Source organism: Oryx dammah, unplaced genomic scaffold (genome assembly GCF_014754425.2).
Source record: "Oryx dammah isolate SB20612 unplaced genomic scaffold, SCBI_Odam_1.1 HiC_scaffold_2, whole genome shotgun sequence".
Classification (NCBI taxonomy): domain Eukaryota; kingdom Metazoa; phylum Chordata; class Mammalia; order Artiodactyla; family Bovidae; genus Oryx; species Oryx dammah.
This window is the reverse complement of record NW_024070186.1, coordinates 98,347-122,280: the sequence shown is the minus strand read 5'-3', so window position 1 is coordinate 122,280 and position 23,934 is coordinate 98,347. Positions and strand designations below refer to the sequence as shown.

At 44.1% G+C, this 23,934-nt stretch overlaps 1 protein-coding gene across 1 annotated transcript; it reads right to left on the bottom strand.

The window, feature by feature from the left end:
* Window positions 1-1,625: 1,625 nt before the first annotated feature.
* SGO1 (shugoshin 1) lies at window positions 1,626-22,827 on the bottom strand. Its single transcript, XM_040263344.1, has 8 exons — window positions 22,643-22,827; window positions 20,854-21,006; window positions 20,578-20,771; window positions 16,578-16,672; window positions 14,904-14,959; window positions 13,615-14,403; window positions 3,700-3,892; window positions 1,626-3,483 (listed from the first exon to the last, which is right to left on the bottom strand). Exons 1-8 carry the CDS (start codon window positions 22,791-22,793, stop codon window positions 3,381-3,383), a joined length of 1,734 nt encoding a protein of 577 aa, XP_040119278.1. The 5' UTR covers window positions 22,794-22,827; the 3' UTR covers window positions 1,626-3,380.
* Between the last annotated feature and the right edge of the window lie 1,107 nt (window positions 22,828-23,934).

The window sequence follows — 23,934 nt, the reverse complement described above, 5'->3', positions numbered from 1 at the left end:
GAATGAAACAATGTCATTCGTAGCAACACTCAGTGAAGGCAGACATACAAATATCCTGTGACATCACGTGTATGTGGAATCTAAGAAATGATACAGGGACTTCCCTGTGGTCCACTGGCCAAGACTCCATGCTCCCAATGCAGGTGGCCTGGGTCTGATCCCTGGTCAGGGAACTGGGTCTTACGTGCTGCAAGTGAAGTTTTTTAGCAGGAGGTCCTGCATGCTGCAGCTAAGACCTGGAACAGCCAAATAAATAAATATTTAAAAAGTAATACAAATGAACTTATTTATAGAACAGAAATAGGCTCAAAGAAAACAAACTTATGGCTACTAAAAGGGAAAGGTGAGGGACGGAGGATTAAGAGTTTGAGATCAACAGATACACACTATATATAAAATAGATGAACAAGAAGGACCTACTGTATAGCACAGGGAAGTCTATTCAATATTTTACAATAATCTCTAAGAAGAATCTCCATTATAGGTTATATATAAGTGAGTGACTTTGCTGTATATTTACCAGAAGCTAACACAGCATCTTAAATCAAGTATACTACAAAAAGTAAACACATATCTAAGTTTTAAAAAATTGTTGTTTAGAAAATGACATACTCGTTTTATCAGAAGAGCAACCCTACTTTTAGGTACTAACTCCCTGGAAACTTATTTATTCATATAAGAACACAGACTATTCAGTGAAGCACTAATTTATAATAATGACAAAGTGGAAGCCAATTGTTTCTGAAAAGAAGAGAAAGTCTAGTTTATATAATAAAATTTTGTACACCAAGCAAAGTAAACTACATCTGCCAACATGGACAAATCTAAAAACACCATTGAGGAAAAAGTTGTTAAAAGACGTATACAACAGAACATCCATGTAAAAATGTTAAAATACAAAGCAATTTTAGTAGCCGGTGGATAAACACTACAACAAGAATAAAGCAATAGTGAAATACAGAACTACAGAAGTACAGGGTTTCCCTGGCAGTCCAGGGGACATAGGTTCGACCCCTGGTCGACATGCCGAGGAACAACTAGCATCACAACCACTGAGGCCCACGGGCCCCCGAGTCAGTGAGCCACAAACAGCCAGCGCGCTGCAGCTCCCGAGGCTCGCACACCGAGAGCCTGTGCTCGGCAGCAAGAGGAGCCGCTTCAGGGAATGCCCGTGCGCCGCACCAGAGAGGAGAGAGACGAGGGAAAGTCTGCGTGCGGCAACGGAGACCCCACAGGGCCAGAAGTAAATGAAACCACCAAACTCAGAATAGTCGAGTCTGGAGATGAAGGGAAGGTGAGGATAAAGGTAGATCAAAAAATGTCAGAAGAGAAAGATCCATGAAGTAATCAATAGTAAAGGCAGTCAGTGGAGAAGAGCAGGAGTTGGCAAGCTTTGGGGGTAAAGGGCTGGAGAGTAAATATTTTAGACTTTGCAAGCTTACGGGATCAAATAAATTAATAGCAAGGTTCTGATTTAAAGACAAAAAAGCATCTTTACCTTGCAGACCATGCAAAAGCAGACTGTGTTAAAAACAGTAATTTCTGATTTAAAGAAAAATATACTTTATAAAACATTCCTTTTCACTGAATGCATTTTTATTACTAAGAGAGAAACGAGTTATACCTGGACCTGCAGGCTGCACACTGCTGGCCTAGAAGAGCCGTCAGCCCAGCAGGACTTTCCGGAGCGGCAGGAATGGGCCATCTCTGCGTGGCCCCCAGGGTGGCAGCCACGAGGCCCCTGTGGCTACTGAGCACTTGCGATGCAGCAGCTGTGATTGGGAAGCGAAGCTTGAACAACGGTGCTGAACCCTCGGCCAGCCATCCGAGAGTCTGAATGGATTCAAACAGCAAGTGGAAGGGCGGTAGCTGAATGAACAAACTGGAGACAGAAGACTGTGATGGCAGGGTAGGGCACGTGAGCCCGTGACTCCATCGGGGGCAGGCAAGCCTGGGCTGACTCACACGGAGCGCAGGCGGGCGTGGAGGTGCAGTAGAGAGCGCGAGGTCAGGGCTGAAGAGGCAGCTGCTGGGACAGGGAGGCTCCCGTGAGAAGAGGAAAGAGAAGAGACTCGCGAGGATGGCACTGTGACCGGCGATGACCACGGGAAAGCCAAGCTTTGGGGGAGAAACGTCCAGGGAGGGTGAGAGCAGTGGCGGCTGGAGGCAGAGACGACCAGAGAGACAGGATGCGTCTGTATTTAAAGAGTGGAAAGAACAAGCGCACTGTCTCATACAAACTTTATTGCTCTCTAAACACGAATCAAAATGTATACACATATATAAAAGTATGAGCTTCAAACTCTCAGAACTGAACTCTCATTGAATTTACTTTTTTCTTGAAAGGTGGATTCTGTTCTTTAATTAGGAACCTTGAGGAAATGAAGTCACAGCAGGATTTACTGGCAGAGGCGGAGTCCCCAGGCCAGCTGGTCCTCCCCGGGCAGGCTGGAGCAGTTAAGCCAGGCCAGACCCGCTCCAGCTCGGGCCGCCGTCTACTCTCCACATCGGGGTCCCAGGTTGGCTGGGTTGCAAACTGGCTTCACATCACCTGAGGCCCTGACTCGAGTCAGTTCACGGCTGCTGGTTTGAGCACACGTCACTTCTGCCACTGGAGTGCCCCTCAGCCATGGACTTAGGAATTTTATCAAATGGACAAAAAAGGCCTTGGCTTTCACACATTTAGCATTTGGCATTTCTGACTAAACAAGGCACTATTCTGACAGGCCATGACACAATGATTTGTGGCTTTGCTAACGCATCGCTTCCAACAACAGGCATGTAGTGCTGTGGGTTTAGAGGCAGTCGCTTGCCCAGTCTCTGAGCCTGACCAACCTCCAGTTCTCTAATCACCATCTCATACACATTTTGTCTGAAAAAATAAAATACAGCGATGGTATAAGGAACCCACAAACAGCTTAGGGCATACTCTGCTGTGAATGACAAGGGTTCATTTTATTCAAACACTGTACAAAGAGTTTCAAAAGATCTTTAGTCTGTCTTCAAAAATTCATTCAAAAAAGATGCCTTATAATGAAAACATCTTAATTTGAAGAAACATGACTAATTTCCCAATGTTGGTATAAGATACATCAATTAAATTTTAGGCAATATAAAAAAATCTAAACTCTGATAAGTGCTTCAAGTCCAGTTATTTATAGCTACAAGAAAAATAAACCAAATGTATCAAAGGTTTAAGAAGACACATCACTTCTGAAGCACAGTTTTGAAGACATTCATGATCTCTAGTCTTGTCAAGAGAATATTCTACAGCAATAGTCCAACCATCTGAATACTTTTACAGACTCCCTCTTGGCGCCACAGAATCGGGTGTAGGATGAATTTCAATAGCATCTAGCACAGGCTTCATTGTACTTGCTTCACGTTTTTTTTTTAGAACAGTGTCTGGAATCTTTTTTCTGCTTGAAAATAGGCGAATTCAAGAAACACAAATCTGTGAAAGGGTCCCCTCTCCTCAGTTTCCTGTAAGAGCAAAGAGAACTCTTAAGCGTGACGACAAGTGCCCCAGTCCTAGCTTACTCTTCAGTCTACTGCAGATCCTGCCATTGTCAACACTCTCACTTCAGTCTCTCATCAGGGTGGTTTATTTCCAGGAAGGCTCACCCTTTCATGAAGCTCTGTAACCTTACTCTCCCAGGTGTGTCGTTAAAAGTGAATTCCCACAAGCCGAATACTTACGAAGCCAGCGTGGGTTCCTTATAGTTCACGACAGCGGCGGTGCACCGGCGTTTACGTAAAGACGCTGGTGGGCTTTCGACGTTCTTCTTTGGAGAAAGAGAGAGCTTTCTGGTTTTCATCACAGGATACAAAGGGACATTCGTGATATCCTTCAGGCTAAAATGAGGTGACTGGTGAGTTTCAGGCAGTGCACCTACAAAAACAAGTTTTATTGAGGACGGTTCCAAAAAACAGACAGACACAGGGACTGAAGCCATGCGATCACACACCTTCAATGCATCCAAAATCTGCAGAGGAAGGAAAACTCCCAAACTCTTTCTACAAGGCCATCCTCACCCTGACACCAAGATCAGACAAAGATACCATAGAAAAAGAAAACCACAGGCCAATATCACTGATGAACACAGATGCGAAAATCCTCCACAAAATTCTAGCAAACAGAATCCAGCAATACTTTGAAAGGATCAGGGCTTCCCGGTGGCCCCTGTAATGCAGGAGACGTGGTTTCAATCCCTGGGTGGAGAAGAGCTCCTGGAGGAAGAAATGGCAACCTATGTACGGTAAAAAACTCTCCAGAAAGCAGGCTGAGAAGGAACACACCTCAGCATAATAAACGCCATATGCAACAAACCCACAGCAAACATTATTCTCAACAGTGAGAAACTGACAGCATTTCCTCTAATATCGGGAACGAGACAGGCTGCCCATTCTCGCCATGATTATTCAACATACTTTTGGAAGTTCTGGCCACAGCAATCAGAGAGGAAAAAGAAACAAACCCAAATCAGGAAAGAAGTAAAACTCTATTTGCAGTGAGATGATACTATACATGGAAAACCCTAAAGATTCCACCATAAAATTACTAGAGCTAATCAATGAATATAGAAAGTTGCAGGATAAAAAACTAGCACAGAGATCCCTTGTATTCATACACACTAACAATGAAAAATCAGAAAGAGAAATTAAGGAAACAATTCCATTCACCACTGCAACAAAAACAATACCGAGGAATAAACCTACCTAAGGAAACGAAAGTCCTGTTATGCAAAAAACTATAAAACACTGATGAATGAAATCAAAGATGGCACAAACAAATGGAGAGATACCCCATGTTCTCGGATTAGAAGAACAATATTGTGAAAAATGACTATGCTGCCCACAGTGATCCAAGTCTCTGCCCCAGCCAGGAGCACTGAAGAAGCTGAAGTTGAACGGTCCTCTGAAGACCTACAAGACCTTTTAGAACTAACACCCAAAAAAGATGTCCTTTTCATAGGGGACTGAAATGCAAAAGTAGGGAGTCAAGAAACACCTGGAGTAACAGGCAAACTTGGCCTTGGAATGCGAAATGAAGCAGGGCAAAGACTAAATGAGTTTTGCCAAGAAAATGCACTGGTCATAGCAAACACCCTCTTCCAACAACACAAGAGAAGACTCTACACATGGACATCACCAGATGGTCAACACTGAAATCAGATTGATCATATTCTTTGCAGCCAAAGATGGAGAAGCTCTATACAGTCAACAAAAACAAGACCAGGAGCTGACTGTGGCTCAGATCATGAACTCCTTATTGCCAAATTTAGACTCAAATTGAGGAAAGTAGGGAAAACCACTAGACCATTCAGGTATGACCTAAATCAAATCCATTATGATTATACAGTGGAAGTGAGAAATAGACTTACAGGACTAGCTCTGATAGATAGAGTGCCTGATGAACTATGGGTGGAGGTTCGTGACATTGTACAGGAGACAGGGATCATCCTCATTGAAAAGAAGAGAAGTGAAAGACAAAGGAGAAAAGGAAAGATATAAGCATCTGAATGCAGAGTTCTAAAGAATAGCAAGAAGAGATAAGAAAGCCTTCTTCAGCAATCAATGCAAAGAAATAGAGGAAAACAACAGACTGGGAAAGACTAGAGATCTCTTCAAGAAAATTAGAGATACCAAGGAAACATTTCATGCAAAGATGGGCTCGATCAAGGACAGAAATGGTATGGACCTAACAGAAGCAGAAGATATTAAGAAAAGGTGGCAAGAATACACAGAAGAACTCTACAAAAAAGATCCTCACGACCTGGATAATCACGATGGTGTGATCACTCATCTAGAGCCAGACATCCTGGAATGTGAAGTCAAGTGGGCCTTAGAAAGCATCACTACGAACTACGCTAGTAGAGGTGATGGAATCCCAGTTGAGCTGTTTCAAATCCTGGAAGATGATGCTGTGAAAGTGCTGCACTCAATATGCCAGCAAATTTGGAAAACTCAGCAGTGGCCACAGGACTGGAAAAGGTCAGTTTTCATTCCAATCCCAAAGAAAGGCAGTGCCAAAGTGCTCAAACTACCACACAATTGCACTCATCTCACACGCTACTAAAGTAATGCTCAAAATTCTCCAAGCCAGGCTTCAGCAATACATGAGCCCTGAACTTCCAGATGTTCAACCTGGTTTTAGAAAAGGCAGAGGAACCAGAGATCAAATTGCCAACACCCGCTGGATCATCAAAAAAGCAAGAGAGTTCCAGAAAAACATCTATTTCTGCTTTATTGGCTATGCCAAAGCCTTTGAGTGTGTGGATCACAATAAACTGTGGAAAATTCTGAAAGAGATGGGAATACCAGACCACCTCACCTGTCTCTTGAGAAACCTGTATGCAGGTCAGGAAGCAACAGTTAGAACTGGACATGGAACAACAGACTGGTTCCAAATAGGAAAAGGAGTATGTCAAGGCTGTATATTGTCATCCTGCTTATTTAACTTCTATGCAGAGTGCATCATGAGAAACGCTGGGCTGGAAGAAGCACAAGCTGGAATCAAGATTGCTGGGAGAAATATCAATAACCTCAGATATGCAGATGACACCACCCTTATGGTAGAAAGTGAAGAGGAGCTAAAAAGCCTCCTGATGAAAGTGAAAGAGGAGAGTGAAAAAGTTGGCTTCAAGCTCAACATTCAGAAAACGAAGATCATGGCATCTGGTCCCATCGCTTCATGGGAAATAGATGGGGAAACAGTGGAAACAGTGTCAGACTTTATTTTTTTGGGCTCCAAAATCACTGCAGATGGTGACCGCAGCCATGAAATTAGAAGACGCTTAGTCCTTGGAAGAAAAGTTATGACCCACCTAGATAGTATATTCAAAAGCAGAGACATTACTTTGCTGACTAAGGTCCGTCTAGTCAAGGCTATGGTTTTTCCAGTAGTCATGTATGGATGTGAGAGTTGGACTGTGAAGAAGGCTGAGCGCCGAAGAATTTGATGCTTCTGAACTGTGGTGTTGGAGAAGACTCTTGAGAGTCCCTTGGACTGCAAGGAGATCCAACCAGTCCATTCTGAAGGAGATCAGCCCTGGGATTTCTTTGGAAGGAATGATGCTAAAGCTGAAGCTCCAGTACTTTGGCCACCTCATGCGAAGAGCTGACTCATTGGAAAAGACTCTGATGCTGGGAGGGATTGGGGGCAGGAGGAGAAGGGGACGACCGAGGATGAGATGGCTGGATGGCATCAAGGACTCGATGGACGCGAGTCTGAGTGAACTCCGGGAGCTGGTGATGGACAGGGAGGCCTGGCGTGCTGCGATTCATGGGGTCGCAAAGAGTTGGACACAACTGAGTGACTGAACTGAACTACCATTTGTATTTTCACAGAACAAAAAATTTCATAATTTTTATGGAAACACAAAAGTCCCCAAATAGCCAAAGCATCTTGAGAAAGAAGAATGGAGCTGGAAGAATCAACCTTCCTGACTTCAGACTATACTACAAAACTACAGTCAACAAGCCAATATGGTCAGTCAGTTCAGTTCAGTCAAACCTACACACCCATGGGTACCTTTTTTTGACAAAGGAGGCAAGAATACACAATAGAGAAAAGAGCCTCTTCAACAAGTGGTGCTGGGAAAACGGGACAGCTACATGTAAAAGAATGAAACTGGAACACTTTCTAATACCATCTGTCCATGGGATTCTCCAGGCAAGAATACTGGAGTGGATTGCCATTTCCGTCTCCAGAGGATCCCCCTGACACAGGGATCAAATGCAGGTCTCTCAGCTTGCAGGCAGCTTCTTTTGTCTGAGCCACCAGGGAAGCCCTTCTAATACCATACAAATGAAATAAACTCAAAATACATTAAAGATTTAAATATAAGGCCACAAACTATAAAGCTCTTAGAGGAAAATATAGGCAGTACACTCGACATACACCACAGCAAGATCCTCTGTGATCCACTTCCCAGAGTAATGGAAATAAAAAGAAAAGTAAACAAATGGGACTTAATGAAACGTAAAAGCTTTTGCACAGCAAAGTGAGTCACTCAGTTGTGTCCGACTCTTTGTGACCCCATGGAGTTCTCCAGGCCAGAGTGCTGGAGTCGGTAACCATTCCCTTCTCCAGGGGATCTTCCCAACCCAGGTCCTGTACTGCAGGCAGATTCTTTACCAGCTGAGCCACCAGGGAAGCCCTCTGAAGGGCAGAGCAACGGAAACGATAAACAAGATTAAGAGACAACCCTCAGAATGAGAAAAAATAATTGCAAACAAAACTGACAAAGGATTAATCTGCAAAATATACAAGCAGCTCACACAGCTCAGCACCAGAAAAACAGAAGACCTCAACAGACTTTCCTCTGAAGACGACATGAAGAGATGGTCAGCAAACGCGTGAGAGGACGCTCAACGGGCTCGCGAGCAGAGCGCGGCATCGCCGCACACCAGGCAGGCAGGCTGCCATTGAAAAGCCTACAACCAATACATTCTGCAGAGATGTGGAGAAAAGGGAACCCTCTTGCACTGTTGGGAATGTAAACGGACACAGCCACATACAAAGAGCAGTACGGAGCTTGCTTTAAAAACTAGGACTAGAGCTACCACATGATCCAGCAATCCCACTAGTGGGCTCCACCCTGAGAAAACCAGGACTGGGAAAGAGATGCATGCACCCCAGGGTTCCCCGCAGCACTTTTTGCAGTGGCCGGGACACGGAAGCAGCCTAGATGTTCATCAACAGATGAATGGATACAGAAACTGTGGTACAAGATGACGCTGTGAAAGTGCTGCACTCAACATGCCAGCAAATTTGGAAAACTCAGCAGTGGCCACAGGACTGGAAAAGGTCAGTTTTCACTCCAATCACAAAGAAAGGCAATGCCAAAGAATGCTCACACTACCGCACAATTGCACTCATCTCACACGCTAGTAAAGTAATGCTCAAAATTCTCCAAGCCAGGCTTCAGCAACACATGAACCCTGAACTTCCAGATGTTCAACCTGGTTTTAGAAAAGGCAAAGGAACCAGAGATCAAATTGCCAACACCTGCTGGATCATGGAAAAAGCAAGAGAGTTCCAGAAAAACATCTATTTCTGCTTTACTGGCTATGCCAAAGCCTTTGACTGTGTGGATCACAATAAACTGTGGAAAATTCTGAAAGAGATGGGAATACCAGACCACCTGACCTGTCTCTTGAGAAACCTATATGCAGGTCAGGAAGCAACAGTTGGAACTGGACATGGAACAGACTGATTCCAAATAGGAAAAGGAGTACGTCAAGGCTGTATATTGTCACCCTGCTTATTTAACTTCTATGCAGAGTACATCATGAGAAACGCTGGACTGGAAGAAGCACAAGCTGGAATCAAGACTGCCAGGAGAAATATCAATCACCTCAGATATGCAGATGACACCACCCTTATGGCAGAAAGTGCGGAGGAACTAAAAAGCCTCTTGATGAGAGTGAAAGAGGAGAGTGAAAAAGTTGGCTTAAAGCTCAACATTCAGAAAACAAAGATCACGGCCTCTGGTCCCATCACTTCATGGAAATAGATGGGGAAACAATGTCAGACTTTATCTTTGGGGGCTCCAAAATCACTGCAGATGGTGACTGCAGCCATGAAATTAAAAGACTCTTAAGGAAAGTTATGACCAATTAGACAGCATATTAAAAAGCAGAGACATTACTTTGCCGACTAAGGTCCGTCTAGTCAAGGCTATGGTTTTTCCAGTGGTCATGTATGGATGTGAGAGTTGGACTGTGAAGAAGGCTGAGCGCCGAAGAATTGATGCCTTTGAACTGTGGTGTTGGAGAAGACTCTTGAGAGTCCCTTGGACTGCAAGGAGATCCAACCAGTCCATGCTGAAGGAGATCAGCCCTGGGATTTCTTTGGAGGGAATGATGCTAAAGCTGAAGCTCCAGTACTTTGGCCACCTCATGCGAAGAGTTGACTCATTGGAAAAGACTCTGATGCTGGGAGGCATTGGGGGCAGGAGAAGAAGGGGACGACAGAGGATGAGAGGGCTGGATGGCATCATGGACTCGATGGATGTGAGTCTGAGTGAACCCTGGGAGCTGGTGATGGACAGGGAGGCCTGGCGTGCTGCGATTCATGGGGTTGCAAAGAGTCGGACACGACTGAGCGACTGAACTGACTGATACCATTGAAAGTTACTAAGCCTTAAAATAGGACACATTTGAGTCAGTTAATGGTGTGGTTGAACTTAGAGCCTAGTGTACAGAGTGACGTAAGAAAGATATTGTATACTTACACATGTGTATGGAATCTAGAAGGTTGGTACTGGTGAACTTATTTGCGGGGCAGCGATGGAGACAGACCTAGAGAACACCCTTGTGGGCGGTGTGGGAGGAGCTGAGAGCGGCAGGGAGACGCACGTCAGCACATGTGGACAGAGCGCCGCGCCAGTGCTCTCCGCAACCTAGCAGGTGGGGTGGGCTGACAGGTGCGAACGCGAGGGGGCCATGTGCACACCTGTGGGTGATTCATGCTGATGTGTGGCAGAAACCCGTACAAGACTGTAAAGCAAGTATGTTTCAGTAAAAAACATTTAAGTACACAAAACCCAGCCGTTTATAATATAGGGTTTAGAAAACTTGTTCATCTTTTCCTCTCGGTGTGACACTGAAATAGTTACTGTGGCTGTGAAGAATTTACTAAAACAATAGCTTACTAAAAATTCTTAAAAATTTAAAGAAAAAAAGAAAATTCTTCCATCATAGCTGGGGCACAATGAATTAGTTTCAACTATGAAACTTCACTTGGTCACACCTTATTCTTTAGAATTATCCAGGTCTCTATCCCTTTTAATTCCAAAGGTTATCATCAACTGACTTCTTACAGTCTCAGAAAGCCACTTAAGTGCATTCTATTCTCCACACAGCGTTAAGGGAAAAACCCAAGTGAACTTTTTGGCCAACCAAATACTAAATAAAACAGAATTCTAAGTCATGGTCTCTGTGTAAACCAGGAGAAACGGGGTTCCCTCTAGTAAAGCTTTCCAGCTGGTGCCAGGAGTAAAGAATCCACCTGCCAAGGTGGGAGATGTGGATTCGATCCCCCGGAGGAAGAAACGGCAACCCACTGCAGTATTCCTGCCGGGAGAATCCCAGGACAGGGAAGACTGGCGGGCTCCAGTCCCCGGGGCCAGAGCTGAACACGACCGAGCACGCACATGCCCTAGTAAGGCTGCAAGACTAAACAGTTACCCAAAGGTTTCCTGTCGGAAACACCCAAGTTATTCTACCTGGAGCTTCATCTATACTGGGAGACAGGTACCCAGCCCACAGGAAGACCCTACAAGGCAAAGAACCTCTTAAAAGTGCTTTAAAAAGCAAACGCTTTCCCAGGAAAAACTGAACTTCAACTGTAAAGTGATTTTATGTTTAATGACCATTGTTCAGGCTACCTGGGTTTGAGATATTCTGCCTTTCTTGTCTCTACATAAACAAATTGTATTATGCTAATTATTCTAACTTTTGGTTTGGAAACTATGGTTAAACAACATCAGGTCAGTTGCTATGTTCTGGAATAAAGCTTCTAAAACTTTTACCCGTATATCAATCTTCCAGGAAATTTGTTAAAAAGTTACAGATTATGATTCAAGGATGTGGGGTTTGGCATCAGATTCTGCTTTTCTAAGACGTTTCCAGGTGATGCTGAAGGTCTGGGGACCAAACTGAGTAACATCAGTGCTTTTGTTCCTTTAAAAACTTATGAAAATTTACATACACAAAGATGGAGACAACAGTATGAGCCCCCATTTACCCAGCTTCAATAATTATCAACATTCGGCCAATCTTGTTTGATTTACTCTAAAATTGTTACAGCATACTTCTTAAAAGAGATATCTGCATGCTACCAATGGGGAAACAGTGGACACATTGTCAGACTTTATTTTTTTGGGCTCCAAAATCACTGCAGATGGCGACTGCAGCCATGAAATTAAAAGACGCTTACTCCTTGGAAGAAAAGTTATGACCAACCTAGACAGCCTATTAAAAAGCAGAGACATTACTTTGCCAACAAAGGTCCATCTAGTCAAGGCTATGGTTTTTCCTGTGGCCACGTATGGATGTGAGAGTTGGACTATAAAGAAAGCTGAGTGCAGAAGAATTGATGCTTTTGAACTGTGGTGTTGGAGAAGACTGTTCAGAGTCCCTTGGACTGCAAGGACATCCAACCAGTCCATCCTAAAGGAGATCAACCCTGAATCTTCAATGGAAGGACAGGCTGAGACTGAAGCTCCAATACTTTGGCCACCTGATGCGAAGAACTGACTCACTGGAAAAGACCCTGATGCTGGGAAAGACTGAAGGTGGAGAAGGGGACAACAGAGGATGAGATAGTTGGATGGCATCACAGACTCAACAGACATGAGTTTGAGTAAACTCCAGGAGTTGGTGATGAACAAGGAGGCCTGGTGTGCTACAGTCCATGGGGTCGCAAAGAGTTGGATACCACTGAGCTTGAACTGAACCACCTAACTGGGCTTCCCTGGTGGCTGAGCTGGTAAAGCATCTGCCTGCAGTGCAGGAAACCTGGGTTCAATCCCTGGGTTGGGAAGATCCCCTGGAGAGGGGAACAGCTACCCACTCCAGTATTCTGGCCTGGAGAACTCCCTGGGCTGTATAGTCCATGGGGTCACAAAGAGTCAGACACGACTGAGCGACTTTGACTTTTCACCACCTAACTAGAGGCTTCCTTGGTGGCTCAGACAGTAAAGAATCCGCCTGCAGTGTGGGAGACCTGGGTTGGATCCCTCCATAGGGAAGATCCCTTGGAGAAGGGAAGGCAACCCACTTTGTATTCTTGCCTGGAGAGTCCCATGGATAGAGGAGTCTGGTGGGCTACAATTCACAGGGTCACAAAGAGTCAGATACAATTGACTAACACCATCACAACAATCCTAAGAGTGCTGTTATGGGGATCAAATGACCTAGCACAACAGCATTTTGAGAATGATAAAACTTGCCTGTTTATGTTCGCACAGTAACTATTAATACAGTTCCCAGATAAGAATCTCTGTGGGCAGCAGCAGGCTGTATTGTCAATAGCTGGGCTACTTTCTGATCTAACCAATAAAAAGAAAGATTTTCTAAGTCACAGTTTTTAGATGTTTTACACGTCTTATACTACTAAGGAATGGAGGAAAAGGTTTTCTTGGTCTTATTGGGCCACCTTCACTAAATAGAAAATTATTTTAAATTCTGGATCCTGTCAAGTTGACGATAAAGCAAAGTCATTAAAATAACAGGTCGCTGGATTTAATTTCAGTTTCATTTTCAGGGGGATGTTTCGGGGGAGTGCATAATAGGCATTTTAATTCAACCTAACTCCACAACTTTCCTTGCTTTGGAAGGTTTCATTTACTGAAAGTAAAAACACTTTCTCCATGACAAGTACTGTTTGTTCTTAAAGAGGACTTAAATTAGCTTAAAGTATGTCAAAGCAACACACTGTGGTTTGCACCTCCAGTCCCCCACTATTTAATTTTCCCCAAAGAGACAGATGCTAAGTCTATAACCTCCTCCAGAGAAGCAGATGGTAAATGCTAGTATGTAAGTACCAGGAGTGATCATTTATCATAAACATCAAGAGTGCAGGCAAACAAGTAAATCACTTACCAGGAGGCGTCTCCGTTGTCTCAGAGCTCCCACGTCTCAGTGCTCGTTTAGGCCGAGGCCTGGGGACAGGACTCGTGGCTGATCCGCTGCTGAGATCTGGACTGGACTTGCATGTGGGAACATAGAGGTCACCAGAATCATCTCCTGAGCAGCTTGACTCACAGATGCTCACTTCAGGTTCACTGTCGCTTTCTTCTCTTGTGGCCTCATTGCACACTTTTTGCCGGAAAGGAGTAAGGTGAACACCCTCTTCCAGATTAAAATTGTAAGCATCACAGGAGGTGACAACTTCACTCAAGTTTTTTTGGGAAACAGTTTTATTTTCACTTCTGCTCCCTTTATACTTTGATACAGATTTTGATTTTCCCCTTTTGTTAGCTTTCTCTTTTCCTTTTCTTTCTTTGGCACCTCTGTGCTTACTTTTAGTTTGTTGTGATTTATAGTCATAAGCGTCTTTCTTTGTTTTGGCAGGTCGTCCTGGGTGAATCAGCCTTGGTGATAAGTAAATTTGACTCCTGTTGTACCGACACACACTTTGTTCTACATTTTCAGGTATCCGTGTGCTTACTGGCGGGCCTACAAATCTAATCTTTTCTAGTTCCAGAGAGTCCTCTGACAAATGACTGATTCCAAAATCGTCCACAGCACTAGCCTGACATGGACTGTTCATGTATTTCTTTAAACCACGACGGAGAGATATAGTTCTAGGTAAGACAATATCAGTTGACTTATCTTCACTTGAATCCAAATCAAATCCTGGTCTGTCTTGAGAAATACTAGGTACTAGCTCTGAGAATTAAAAAAATAAATGAGAAAAACAGGTTCAATTTATGGAAATTTAAATTAAGAATGTTAGAATTCAAAGTTAAAAATGGAACTAATGAAGATTCTTTCTGTAGTTTTCCATTTACTCTAAATAAATAAAAATCTGGGGAGCTTACTATTTACTTCCTTTTGACTGTCTGTACCTATATATTCCAAGGTTGTTACAAGGGTTAAGTAAGAAAATGTATGTTAAGTGCCCAACAGAGTGTAACACATAGTAGGCTCAGTAAACTGCAGCCACAGTTGTAACCAAGGTTTCTGACTACAGATTTGGAAAAATAAAGATGCATGGATTTTAAAACTCGTTATTCTGTGTAAAATAGATAGATATTTGCTTTGAGCAGAATACCAGATGAGCAGATTTTAAAAGGTAAAAAAACAAAAATTAGAGAAATTTAATTGCTACTTGTTCTCAAAGATCTCATTGTGCCTTAACAGTATTTTTAGATTTTCATTTGAATTACCTTCTACTTGGAATGATTCTTTTTGTCCTGGACAGTCAGCATCCTCAAGAACTTGCCTTAGAAAGTACCAATAAAAAAAAAACTTAAAACAATTATGCAATAAAAGAATTTAAGATTTTCTACAAAGATTTTTTTCTTTTAGTAACATTTCATAATTCCATTCTATATCAGTATATCTGTTCTGTATCAAAGGAAACCAAAAAACACTTATGATGATGACATGGAAGCAGATTTGTTATGACTGATATTCAACTCCCCCTAGGAGGAACACATCAAATTGAACAGTTTTTCCTGAACACTTTCCCTAACTCATCATTTCAGTTTACCGGAGGAACAGCCAATCAGATTGACGTATAAACTACATTAAAAGAAATTCAGTTAGGTGACTCTTCTGGAGCCTACTGTATCATTAGCCAAGCTGTGATTTTCCTTGGTACAACATACTTTTGTGGCATTTACCTACTGACTCCTCTGAATTCACACTGTTCATTTTCTTTAAAGAATTTTGTCCCTTTGGTTCATGGAATATGAAATTTCCATTTTTATGCTTTAATACGGCCATTTCATTTAATTTTATTCTTTTTTTCTATAAGAATTTACCCCTCTAGACGTCAAAACTTAAGTACAAGTTGTGGAAACAGAGTAATAGCAACCCATCAATAACAATTCTAGAAATCTTATAAAAACTCAATTACCTCATCTTACTTTTTGGCCATCACATAAATACTGCATCCGATCTTAATATTCAACAGTTTAAAAACTACTCATGATTAAAATTAATATGGGGACAGAAATCAATTAGTGATTACTTCTGTCAGGAGAGGGGCACAAAGGCACAAACTCAAAAAGGGCATGAAGGAATGGTTTATGACAGGAGCTCTCACCTGGGGACAGTTAACCTGCCCACTCTCCCCTGGGTCCTCAGAATATCTGGCAACGTCTAGACACCCCTTTGGTTCTTACAACTATTAGAGGGGGTTGCTACTGGCATTTGGTGGGTAGAGGCCGAGGATGCTGCTAAATGCCCACAGTGCTTAGGACCACGCCCACAACCAAGAATGATCCAGTCCAGACAGTCAGCAGTGCTCAGCTGAGGAATCCTGGCCAGAGCAATGGCAGTGTTCTGCACTCTAACCCAGGCTTCAGGTCACAGGTGGATATATTAGCCCAACTCACTGCACGCTGAGATCTGTGCGTTTGACTAATCTAATTTTATTTCAGTAATTCATAAGCAAACAAATAAAGTACCCTAATTCAAGAGAAGGAGTATATGAGGTCTGATGGTATTTCAGAACGAACTGGATAAACAAGTCAGTGTGACGATTTGTTAACTATGGTAGTTTATTCGATTTCTTTTCTAAACCAGACTATTTGTGTTACTGGCAAAATAACCAACATTCGAATCTCCAATTCTTAGAATAAAAACACGATACAAGAAAAATACAAATGAAGCTTCAAGAGAAGTTTCTTATCCCTAGACATCAAAAAGTAACTAAATAGAAAGCTTTGGTGTGGCTATACAGGACAGAATTTCAACGTATCAAATTTTCTTAAATACATTCTGAGAGAGTATCAGACTTCAAATACATGAGTCAGTATGATGCTAATTTCCTTTCACAAATGGATCACAGTTAAATATTTACTGGTATTAATAATAATGAATTTGATACTAACGGTAAATGCTTCACAAATAAATCTCTGGAGCTGCTGTCATTATTGGAGTCCATTCCACTTTTGGAGTCCATTCCAGAGGGACGTAATTCTAGGTTCTGTTAATGTATTAAAACAAAGAAAACACTTACAACCAAAATATTCACAACTAAGCATCCATTTGTCTAACAATAGGTACTTACGAGAGGGTCCCAGGGACTGTTCTGGGAGCTGAGTCCATATCTAGGAAACAGAGTACGCACTACCCTCTTAGAGCTTACGATCTAGCATAGGGAGAGAAAGTGTGAAAAAGCTAGCAGTCATAAATGCGATGCAAGAAATATTTACTCAGGGTGAAATGGCAGAGCAACTGATGCCTGGAGGGCTTTTTAGATGGGATGACTTTCACCTGAAATCTGAAGAAATGCAAAGAGCCAGCCACTTGAAGGAGAAGCACTGGGAACAGAAAATACAAGTCATGATGTAGGAAAACCCTTGCTGTGTTTAGGAAAGCCGGCCAGTGGGGCTGGGACAGTCACAGCAAAGACCAGGAGGAGGTGGGCACACGGGGCCAGACGACGCGGGGGGCCTGAGGGCCGTGAGTTTGGCATTTAGTCTAAGTGTGATGAAAGGTCTTTTTTTTTTTTCCCAGAAAAAGACCAGTCTCTTGGTGGGTGACACAGGTCGGGCGTGGACCCCAAGGCAGCTGCCCACCTAAAGGGAGGCCTGCTGTTCTGGCCCCAGCTGGTTGGCTTCGGATGGGGCTCGGGGGAGGGGGGCCCGTGACACACCCCGAGGAGTCATTTAAATATTAAGCAGGGAAGTAAAATGATCTAAGTTTTAAAAAGATCAATCAGACCACTATGTGAAACACAGACTGAAAGGAGCCAAAGGCATAGGCAGCTGAGAAGGCATCAGTCAGTCAAGACATGGCCACCTGGGCTGCATCCTACAGTGTGAAGCGTCAGCCTAGAAGGTTTTGGGGTAACAAAGTGTGCTCACACTGAATAGGGGTGGAGGTAGGGACAGTGAGCGAGAGGGAAGCTTCTTGTGGCTCTAACTTGAGCAAGCAGCTGGGCTGCCTTATTGAGCTGAGTGAGACTTACAGAAGGCGGCAGAAGTCCACAGTATCTTTGGGAGGGGGAAAAAGTAGAGTTTATACTTTGTACAAAGTATGTTTGAGATTCTTTATAATACTTAAGTGAATATATCAAGTTATAACTGTGTGTGTGTAGATCTTGAGCTACAAACTTGCAAGTCACCAGCAGGCAGACAATATTTAAAGCTATGGGACAGGATAGAATGGGTCTAGGGCAACTGATGTTTAGGAGTAAAGAAGAAGCCAGCAAGAGAGACATACACGGAACAGTCAGAAAGGTGAACCAGGAGATGATGATGGTAAGAAAGCTGACAGCGAAGTACTTCCAGCAGAGCCATCCCTGTACCGCAGCAGTCCTTCCAGGCCGACAAGAAAGCAGAGTGACCGGTTACTGACTTTGGTGACAGAGGCGTTGGTGCGCCAGATATGCAGTGACAACAGAATGTGGGGATGAAAGTCTGACACGGAGTTCAAATGTGAATGGAAGCTGAGGAAGGGAAGACAGTAAGTGCTCTGTTCTCTTTGGAAAAGTTCTCCTGTGAATGGAAGCAGAGAAATGAGGAGAGAGCAGAATGAGATCAGGAGAGGCTCCATTTATTTTCTTTTCCTCTTACGGTGAGAGAGATACTACAGCACATTTGTACATTAACTGGAACAACTGGGTAGAGGGAGATAAATGCTGGATGAGAGTGCAAACTTTCAGGAGCAAAGTCCTAGAGGAGAAGAAGAGAAGAGAATCGGATCACACAGGGAGGTACTGGCCTTGGACGGGAGCAGACACTTCGGCCAATGGCACCAGAAGGAAAAGGAGAGACAGTGTAGACGCAGGCAGATGTGTATAAACAGATGTGTGTCAGGGAAACAAGAGGCTCAGTCTGATTCCTTAAAAGTCATTCCAATGCAGTGCAGTTGTTCTATGAAATTTGTTGGACAGACAATATACAGACATTATAATGAATAGGTTGAAACTGTTCATCAGAAATAAAACTGGAAGTTAAATCCTGTTAATAAAAAAAGTTTTGAGTTGATTATCAATACAGCTAATGTTCTAAAGCTAGCATTACTGAAGGTAAATGAAGGAGGATATTTACAGAGAGATATAAAATTTTACAAGATCCATAATAAAACCTAAGACACGCTATTGGTATTTTCAGATTAATCCTTAGAAGGCAAGATAATTACTGGCAGTCAAGAAATAAAAACATTCTTATTAAAGCACCTTAAGCTTCTCTATCACTACAAATTGACTTGATAAACAGGACGCACAAGTAGACGACGGTTGAGAGCAAGTGGTCCATTGAACGTGTGGCAGAAAACAGACCGACGTTTTAAACGCTGAGAATACTCTCACCTAGCAACTAACGCTGTCTTCTATTACTAAAAAATCATTGATCGATGTCAAAAGGTCTATAATAAAAGAATTTTTTCACCAGTTTTTATGATTATCTTATTGAATATTCACTCGACACTACGCTGTGTGATTTCAGCAAAAATCTGAAAAGGGAAGAGGAAGATTCAAATGTCTTTGGAGAAATGTTTTTCCTCACCAGTTGACCAAACAAGAAAAAAAATTAGGAAAGATTACATTTTGAGGGAAAAAAAATTTTTTTTAATAATCTAACCCTTACACAAAGGTTAAAAAGAAAAAAAAAAAACTAATCTTTATAGGTGATTCTCTATCACACTACAATGCCTATATTGCATGTGTGTGTATACATTTTATGTATTATACACAGAACAGACATGGAATCACCTTAGTTGCAGGGAAGCAAGAACCCTTTCACTGACCCCTCCTCTAGGTGGAGAGAGGACTTAACTCCTCTCTTGAGCCCACCCCCCATCCTAAGCACTAGGCTCTGGCCTCTGCGGCCCTAGGTGCCAGCACAGCTGTCTTCACTGGTATGGCAAACAGACGGACACCTAAGTGTTTCCACCTGACTCCTTTCTCTGCCCCACGGAGTTTCCCTGGCAGTGGCCTTTAGGAAAATGAGGAGAGACTGACCCAGAGAAGATCCTAAACCAAACTTTCTCCATGTGTTGTTTTAGCTGGCCTTTCTAAACATCCCTGGACACAAACAGAATCACATTAAAAAGCTGACAGCAAAATGTTCAAGATATTTCTTGTTTAGCAGTTAATGTATAGTTGTCCTGAAGGAAATCAGGGAGGGACTGATGCTGAAGCTAAACTCCCATACTCTGGCCACCTGATGTGAAGAATTGACTCAATGGAAAAGACCCTGATGCTGGGAAAGATTGAGGGCAAGAGAAGGGGACGACAGAGGATGAGATGGTTGGATGGCATCACTGACTCGATGGACATGGGTTTGGGTAGACTCTGGCAGTTGGTGATGGACAGGGAGGCCTGGCATGCTGCGGTTCATGGGGTTGCAAAGAGTCGGACACGACTGAGCGACTGAATTGAACTGTCCTAACTTAGCCAACTAGTAGGTAAAAATGATTCTCCATAAAGTAGTTACCTACTTCTCATCTCCCCAATTAAGGCAGTCCTTAAATAACCCCACTGGTGTAGCAAAACTACATAGAAAAGCTAAGACTAACAGCACTGATTAAAACTTCTGCTCTACTCTGCTTCCACTACCACTTCCAGACCTTCAGCTTACTTGCCCTCCCTTTGACTCACTTTGCTGACCATTCAAAGGGTCTGGCCATGCAAGAGGCTAAACTATTTCTTTTATTACCTTGTCTTGCTACACTCTTTCGGAAGCAAGTTATAGGAGTATCACCAGTATGCTTGAAGCATTCTTAACTGGCCACACACAACTACGGGGCTAGAGCACTGAGAAAAGATTCACTAATAACAGAGCTATCAGTATAATTAATTTAAAAAATACAATTGATCTAAATTGCTAATTTAAGGCTTTAACATTTCCTTCCTAAGAAATCCAGCCTTCCCGATGAAAATACCTGAGCAGGTTCTTCTGTCTGTTGTGACATAAGTTTATTTTTCAGTGTGTACAGTTGATAGCTGAGGAAGTAACATTCTCTCCTCAGCTTTAAGATGACATCGTGGGCTTCTTTCAATTTGGACTTTTCATTTTCCAAAGCTAAGGCTAACATTCTGTTGTTGTCTTCATAGTTTAGCACTTTGGAAGTGTTGGCTAAAAGAAAACAAAAATTTTCTTATCAGTAATTAACCCTAATCTTAGAGAGTGATGTACAGGAAGCATGAGAGTCTCTTACTGGTTGCTTGGCATGGCGCAATGATCAAAGACTTTCGTTTAATCTCTGTCAAATTTTTACTCCTTTTCTCTTTTATTTGTTTCTTTATGTCTTCAAGACTATCTTGAAAAGACTTTTTGAGGCACCTCTCCTTGGCCATCTTCTGCTCTAGGACTTTAAAAATAACAGAAATTATTTAATTTTTGAAGGGGTGGTATCAAATATAAAACAAAATTGAAAACACAGGCTGTACATAAAAAATGATTAGAGCCTTTGTAACTGCAGAATCAGCCCAAAGTAGATAGCTAATCTGGTAATAACCTACATTTTGCAGCTTTTAAATTACATTAATATTTGTGGCAACTTCCCTGGTGGCTCAGAGGTTAAAGCGTCTGCCTCCAATGTGGGAGACCCGGGTTCGATCCCTGGGTCCGGAAGATCCCCTGGAGAAGGAAATAGCAACCCACTCCAGTATTCTTGCCTGGAGAATCCCATGGACTGAGGAGCCTGGTGGGCTGCAGTCCATGGGGTCACAAAGAGTCGGACACAACTGAGAGACTTTACTCAATATTTGTGGCACAATTTTATCCTCCTCAGGTACTCTATAGGAAAGGTTTAATCAATAAGATTTCCAACCTAAAGACTCTGTAATATGTCACTTCTTAATTCTGTAACAAATACTGGGGGCTTACTATATACTAGGCACTATGATGGCATCAGCATTATGCTACTAAATACAGACTACTTTGCATGAACACCTTTTGTCCTTAATTGTACTTTGCAGATCTTAAAATTACAAAAAAAAAAAATTCTAGTTTCCTATGGCAATCTATATACATAAGTTTTCACTACAAAGCTCATCTTCATCTCCTCTGAGTTTGTCAAATGTTTTCCTGAACCTTACATGACTATTTTCTTGAGTATTTTCTCCAGGCGTTCCTTATTTTCCTTTGGGCTCTTAAATACAGATACTGTAGATTTCATTTAAATATTTTTTCTGCCAATACAGATATATATACTGGGATGTTTCCAGGACAGCCAAGACAACTACTATTTTTAAAGCACTGACATTAAGTGGGATGTATAAAACACCCTACCTACCACAAGGAAGTTTCTTTAGTTCAAACCTGGAAATGTTTGCGAGCCAGACAAATTAGGCAACTAAGCAAGTTGGCTTAGCTATTTTAAAAGCATAGTCTATCTTAAAAAACTTTCGTTCGTACATTAAGTCAACTTAAAATTAAAAAGGAGATGAGCCCCGTCAGAGCTTTCCTTCCCGCCTGGGCCGACGGTCTTAAGAGGGGGTGTGGCGGCCAGCAGGGCTGGAGAAGTCAGGATAGGGCCGCCCTGGACTCGGGTTTAGGGGTCTGGATTCCAAAGAACCAGGGCGGGAGCTCTCCACTCGTCGCCCCTGCCGCTGGGCGGCCGGGAAGACCGGCCAGTGCGGCTTCTCCAGAGGGAGAAGCGGCCAAAGCGAAGGACGCCACTAGCTCAGGCTGCCGGCCTGCGGGCCCTTCCGCTCGAGCCTGGGCTTCAAATCCCGCGAACGCTTCGCCTCCCGATCTCCGCGAGGCCGGGAGGTTCAGGCCCCACTGAACAGAGGAGGAACCCGGAGAGGGGCGCCGGCCGGGCCGGCCCCAGGCCCGAGCTTCCGGCCGCCGAACTAGAGGGACCGGGAGAGCCCGCGGCGGGGGGCGCGGCACGACGACCCTGGGGCCGGAAAGCCGCGGCCCCTCCCCGGAGAAGGCAGCCGGGGCTGGCGGGCGAGAGGCCCGCAGGCCCGCCTCTCGCGGGACGCCCGGAACGGTACCTGGGCCACGGCTTCCGCCGCAGCTGTCGCTCTGCTCACTCCAGGCTGCGCGGGACGGCCCAGCCGCGCGCGTCGGAACCTCCGGGACCCCAGCCTCAGACCTCGGGTCGCGCCGCCGTCCGCGTTCAAACTCTCCGCCGCGCGCGCCCATTGGCCGGCGGTCGCGTGACGCGGCAGCCCGCCCCGGCGTAGGCGAAGCCCCGCCCCCCGGGCGGGGTCGCCTGACGCGATCTCGCGGGGACTGCGCCTTCGCGCGGCCGCGGCCGTTTCCCGCGGGGCGGAGTCTGCGGTCGGGCGCTTTTCGGCCCCCCGCCGTGGGGCTTAGGGGGCGGAGCCAGCATGACACCTTGAGGGGCGGGGACTTTAGGGAGGGAAAAGCTTCCGGTGTACTGGGCCCACCGCCCATCTTCGAGGTCGAGCGCAAGGGCTCCCTCTGGCGAGAAGAGTCTCCTTAGTGGTTTGCCGGCTGAAGCAGTCAGCCCGCTGCATGGAGGCCGTTAAAGGGGTGGGTGGGGTTCTGCAGGCCAGCGTACTGGAGTGGGTAGGTCGTTCCCTTCTCCAGGGGTCTTCCCGACCCAAGGATCGGACCCAGGGCTCCCGCATTGCAGGCGGATTCCTTACCTCTGAGCCACCAGGGAAGCTTCAGTTAAAGGGATATGCAAGCCGAAACAGAGAGGAGCTTTTGGAGTAGCCGGATTTTGTTAGGGAGGTTGCAGACATCTGAAATATTCAGGTCCAGGTTCTTTCTCTTTGCCTCTCAGAAAATGACAGTAGCATCTATTGAGTTAGCTGCCCAGAAGCCTGGGAAAATCTTCCTGATTACTTATCATCCCTTAGCTTTTCCGTGTCCCATTGGTTACCCAGTCCTGTCTATTCTACTTTGTAAGTATTTTTCAGGTCCACAGTTAGAGCAAAACCAGAAATGAGTGGAGGGCCTCTGGCACAGACCAGCCAAGAGTTAGACAATGTTGCTTGTTTCTTCAGCTGTTACTGCTAACGAACATTTGTAGCTGGACCCGTCCTTGACAAAGTGGGTTACTCTTTGACTCTGTGTAGATTATACTCTGCACCTGGCCTTCTCCCCCTGTACTCTCTTGTCAGTTCAGTTCAGCTGCTCAGTAGTGTCCGACTCTCTTGCTGCTGTTGTTGCTGTTAAGTCGCTTCAGTCGTGTCCGACTCTGTGCACCCCCATAGACGGCAGCCCACCAGGCTCTGCTGTCCCTGGGATTCTCCAGGCAAGAACACTGGAGTGGGTTGCCATTTCCTTCTCCAGTGCATGAAAGTGAAAAGTG

Bases quoted from the DNA above. Each gene is read 5' to 3' on its own strand.
- SGO1 (XM_040263344.1), bottom strand. From the start codon at position 22,793: ATGGGCGCGCGCGGCGGAGAGTTTGAACGCGGACGGCGGCGCGACCCG. The intron at 16,673-20,577 runs GTATTTTCATCG...ATACATTAACAG, and splicing joins AGACAGAAGAACCTGCTCAG to AACCTAGAATTACGTCCCTC. The intron at 3,893-13,614 runs GTAAGTGATTTA...TTGTTTTTGTAG, and splicing joins GACAACGGAGACGCCTCCTG to GTGCACTGCCTGAAACTCAC.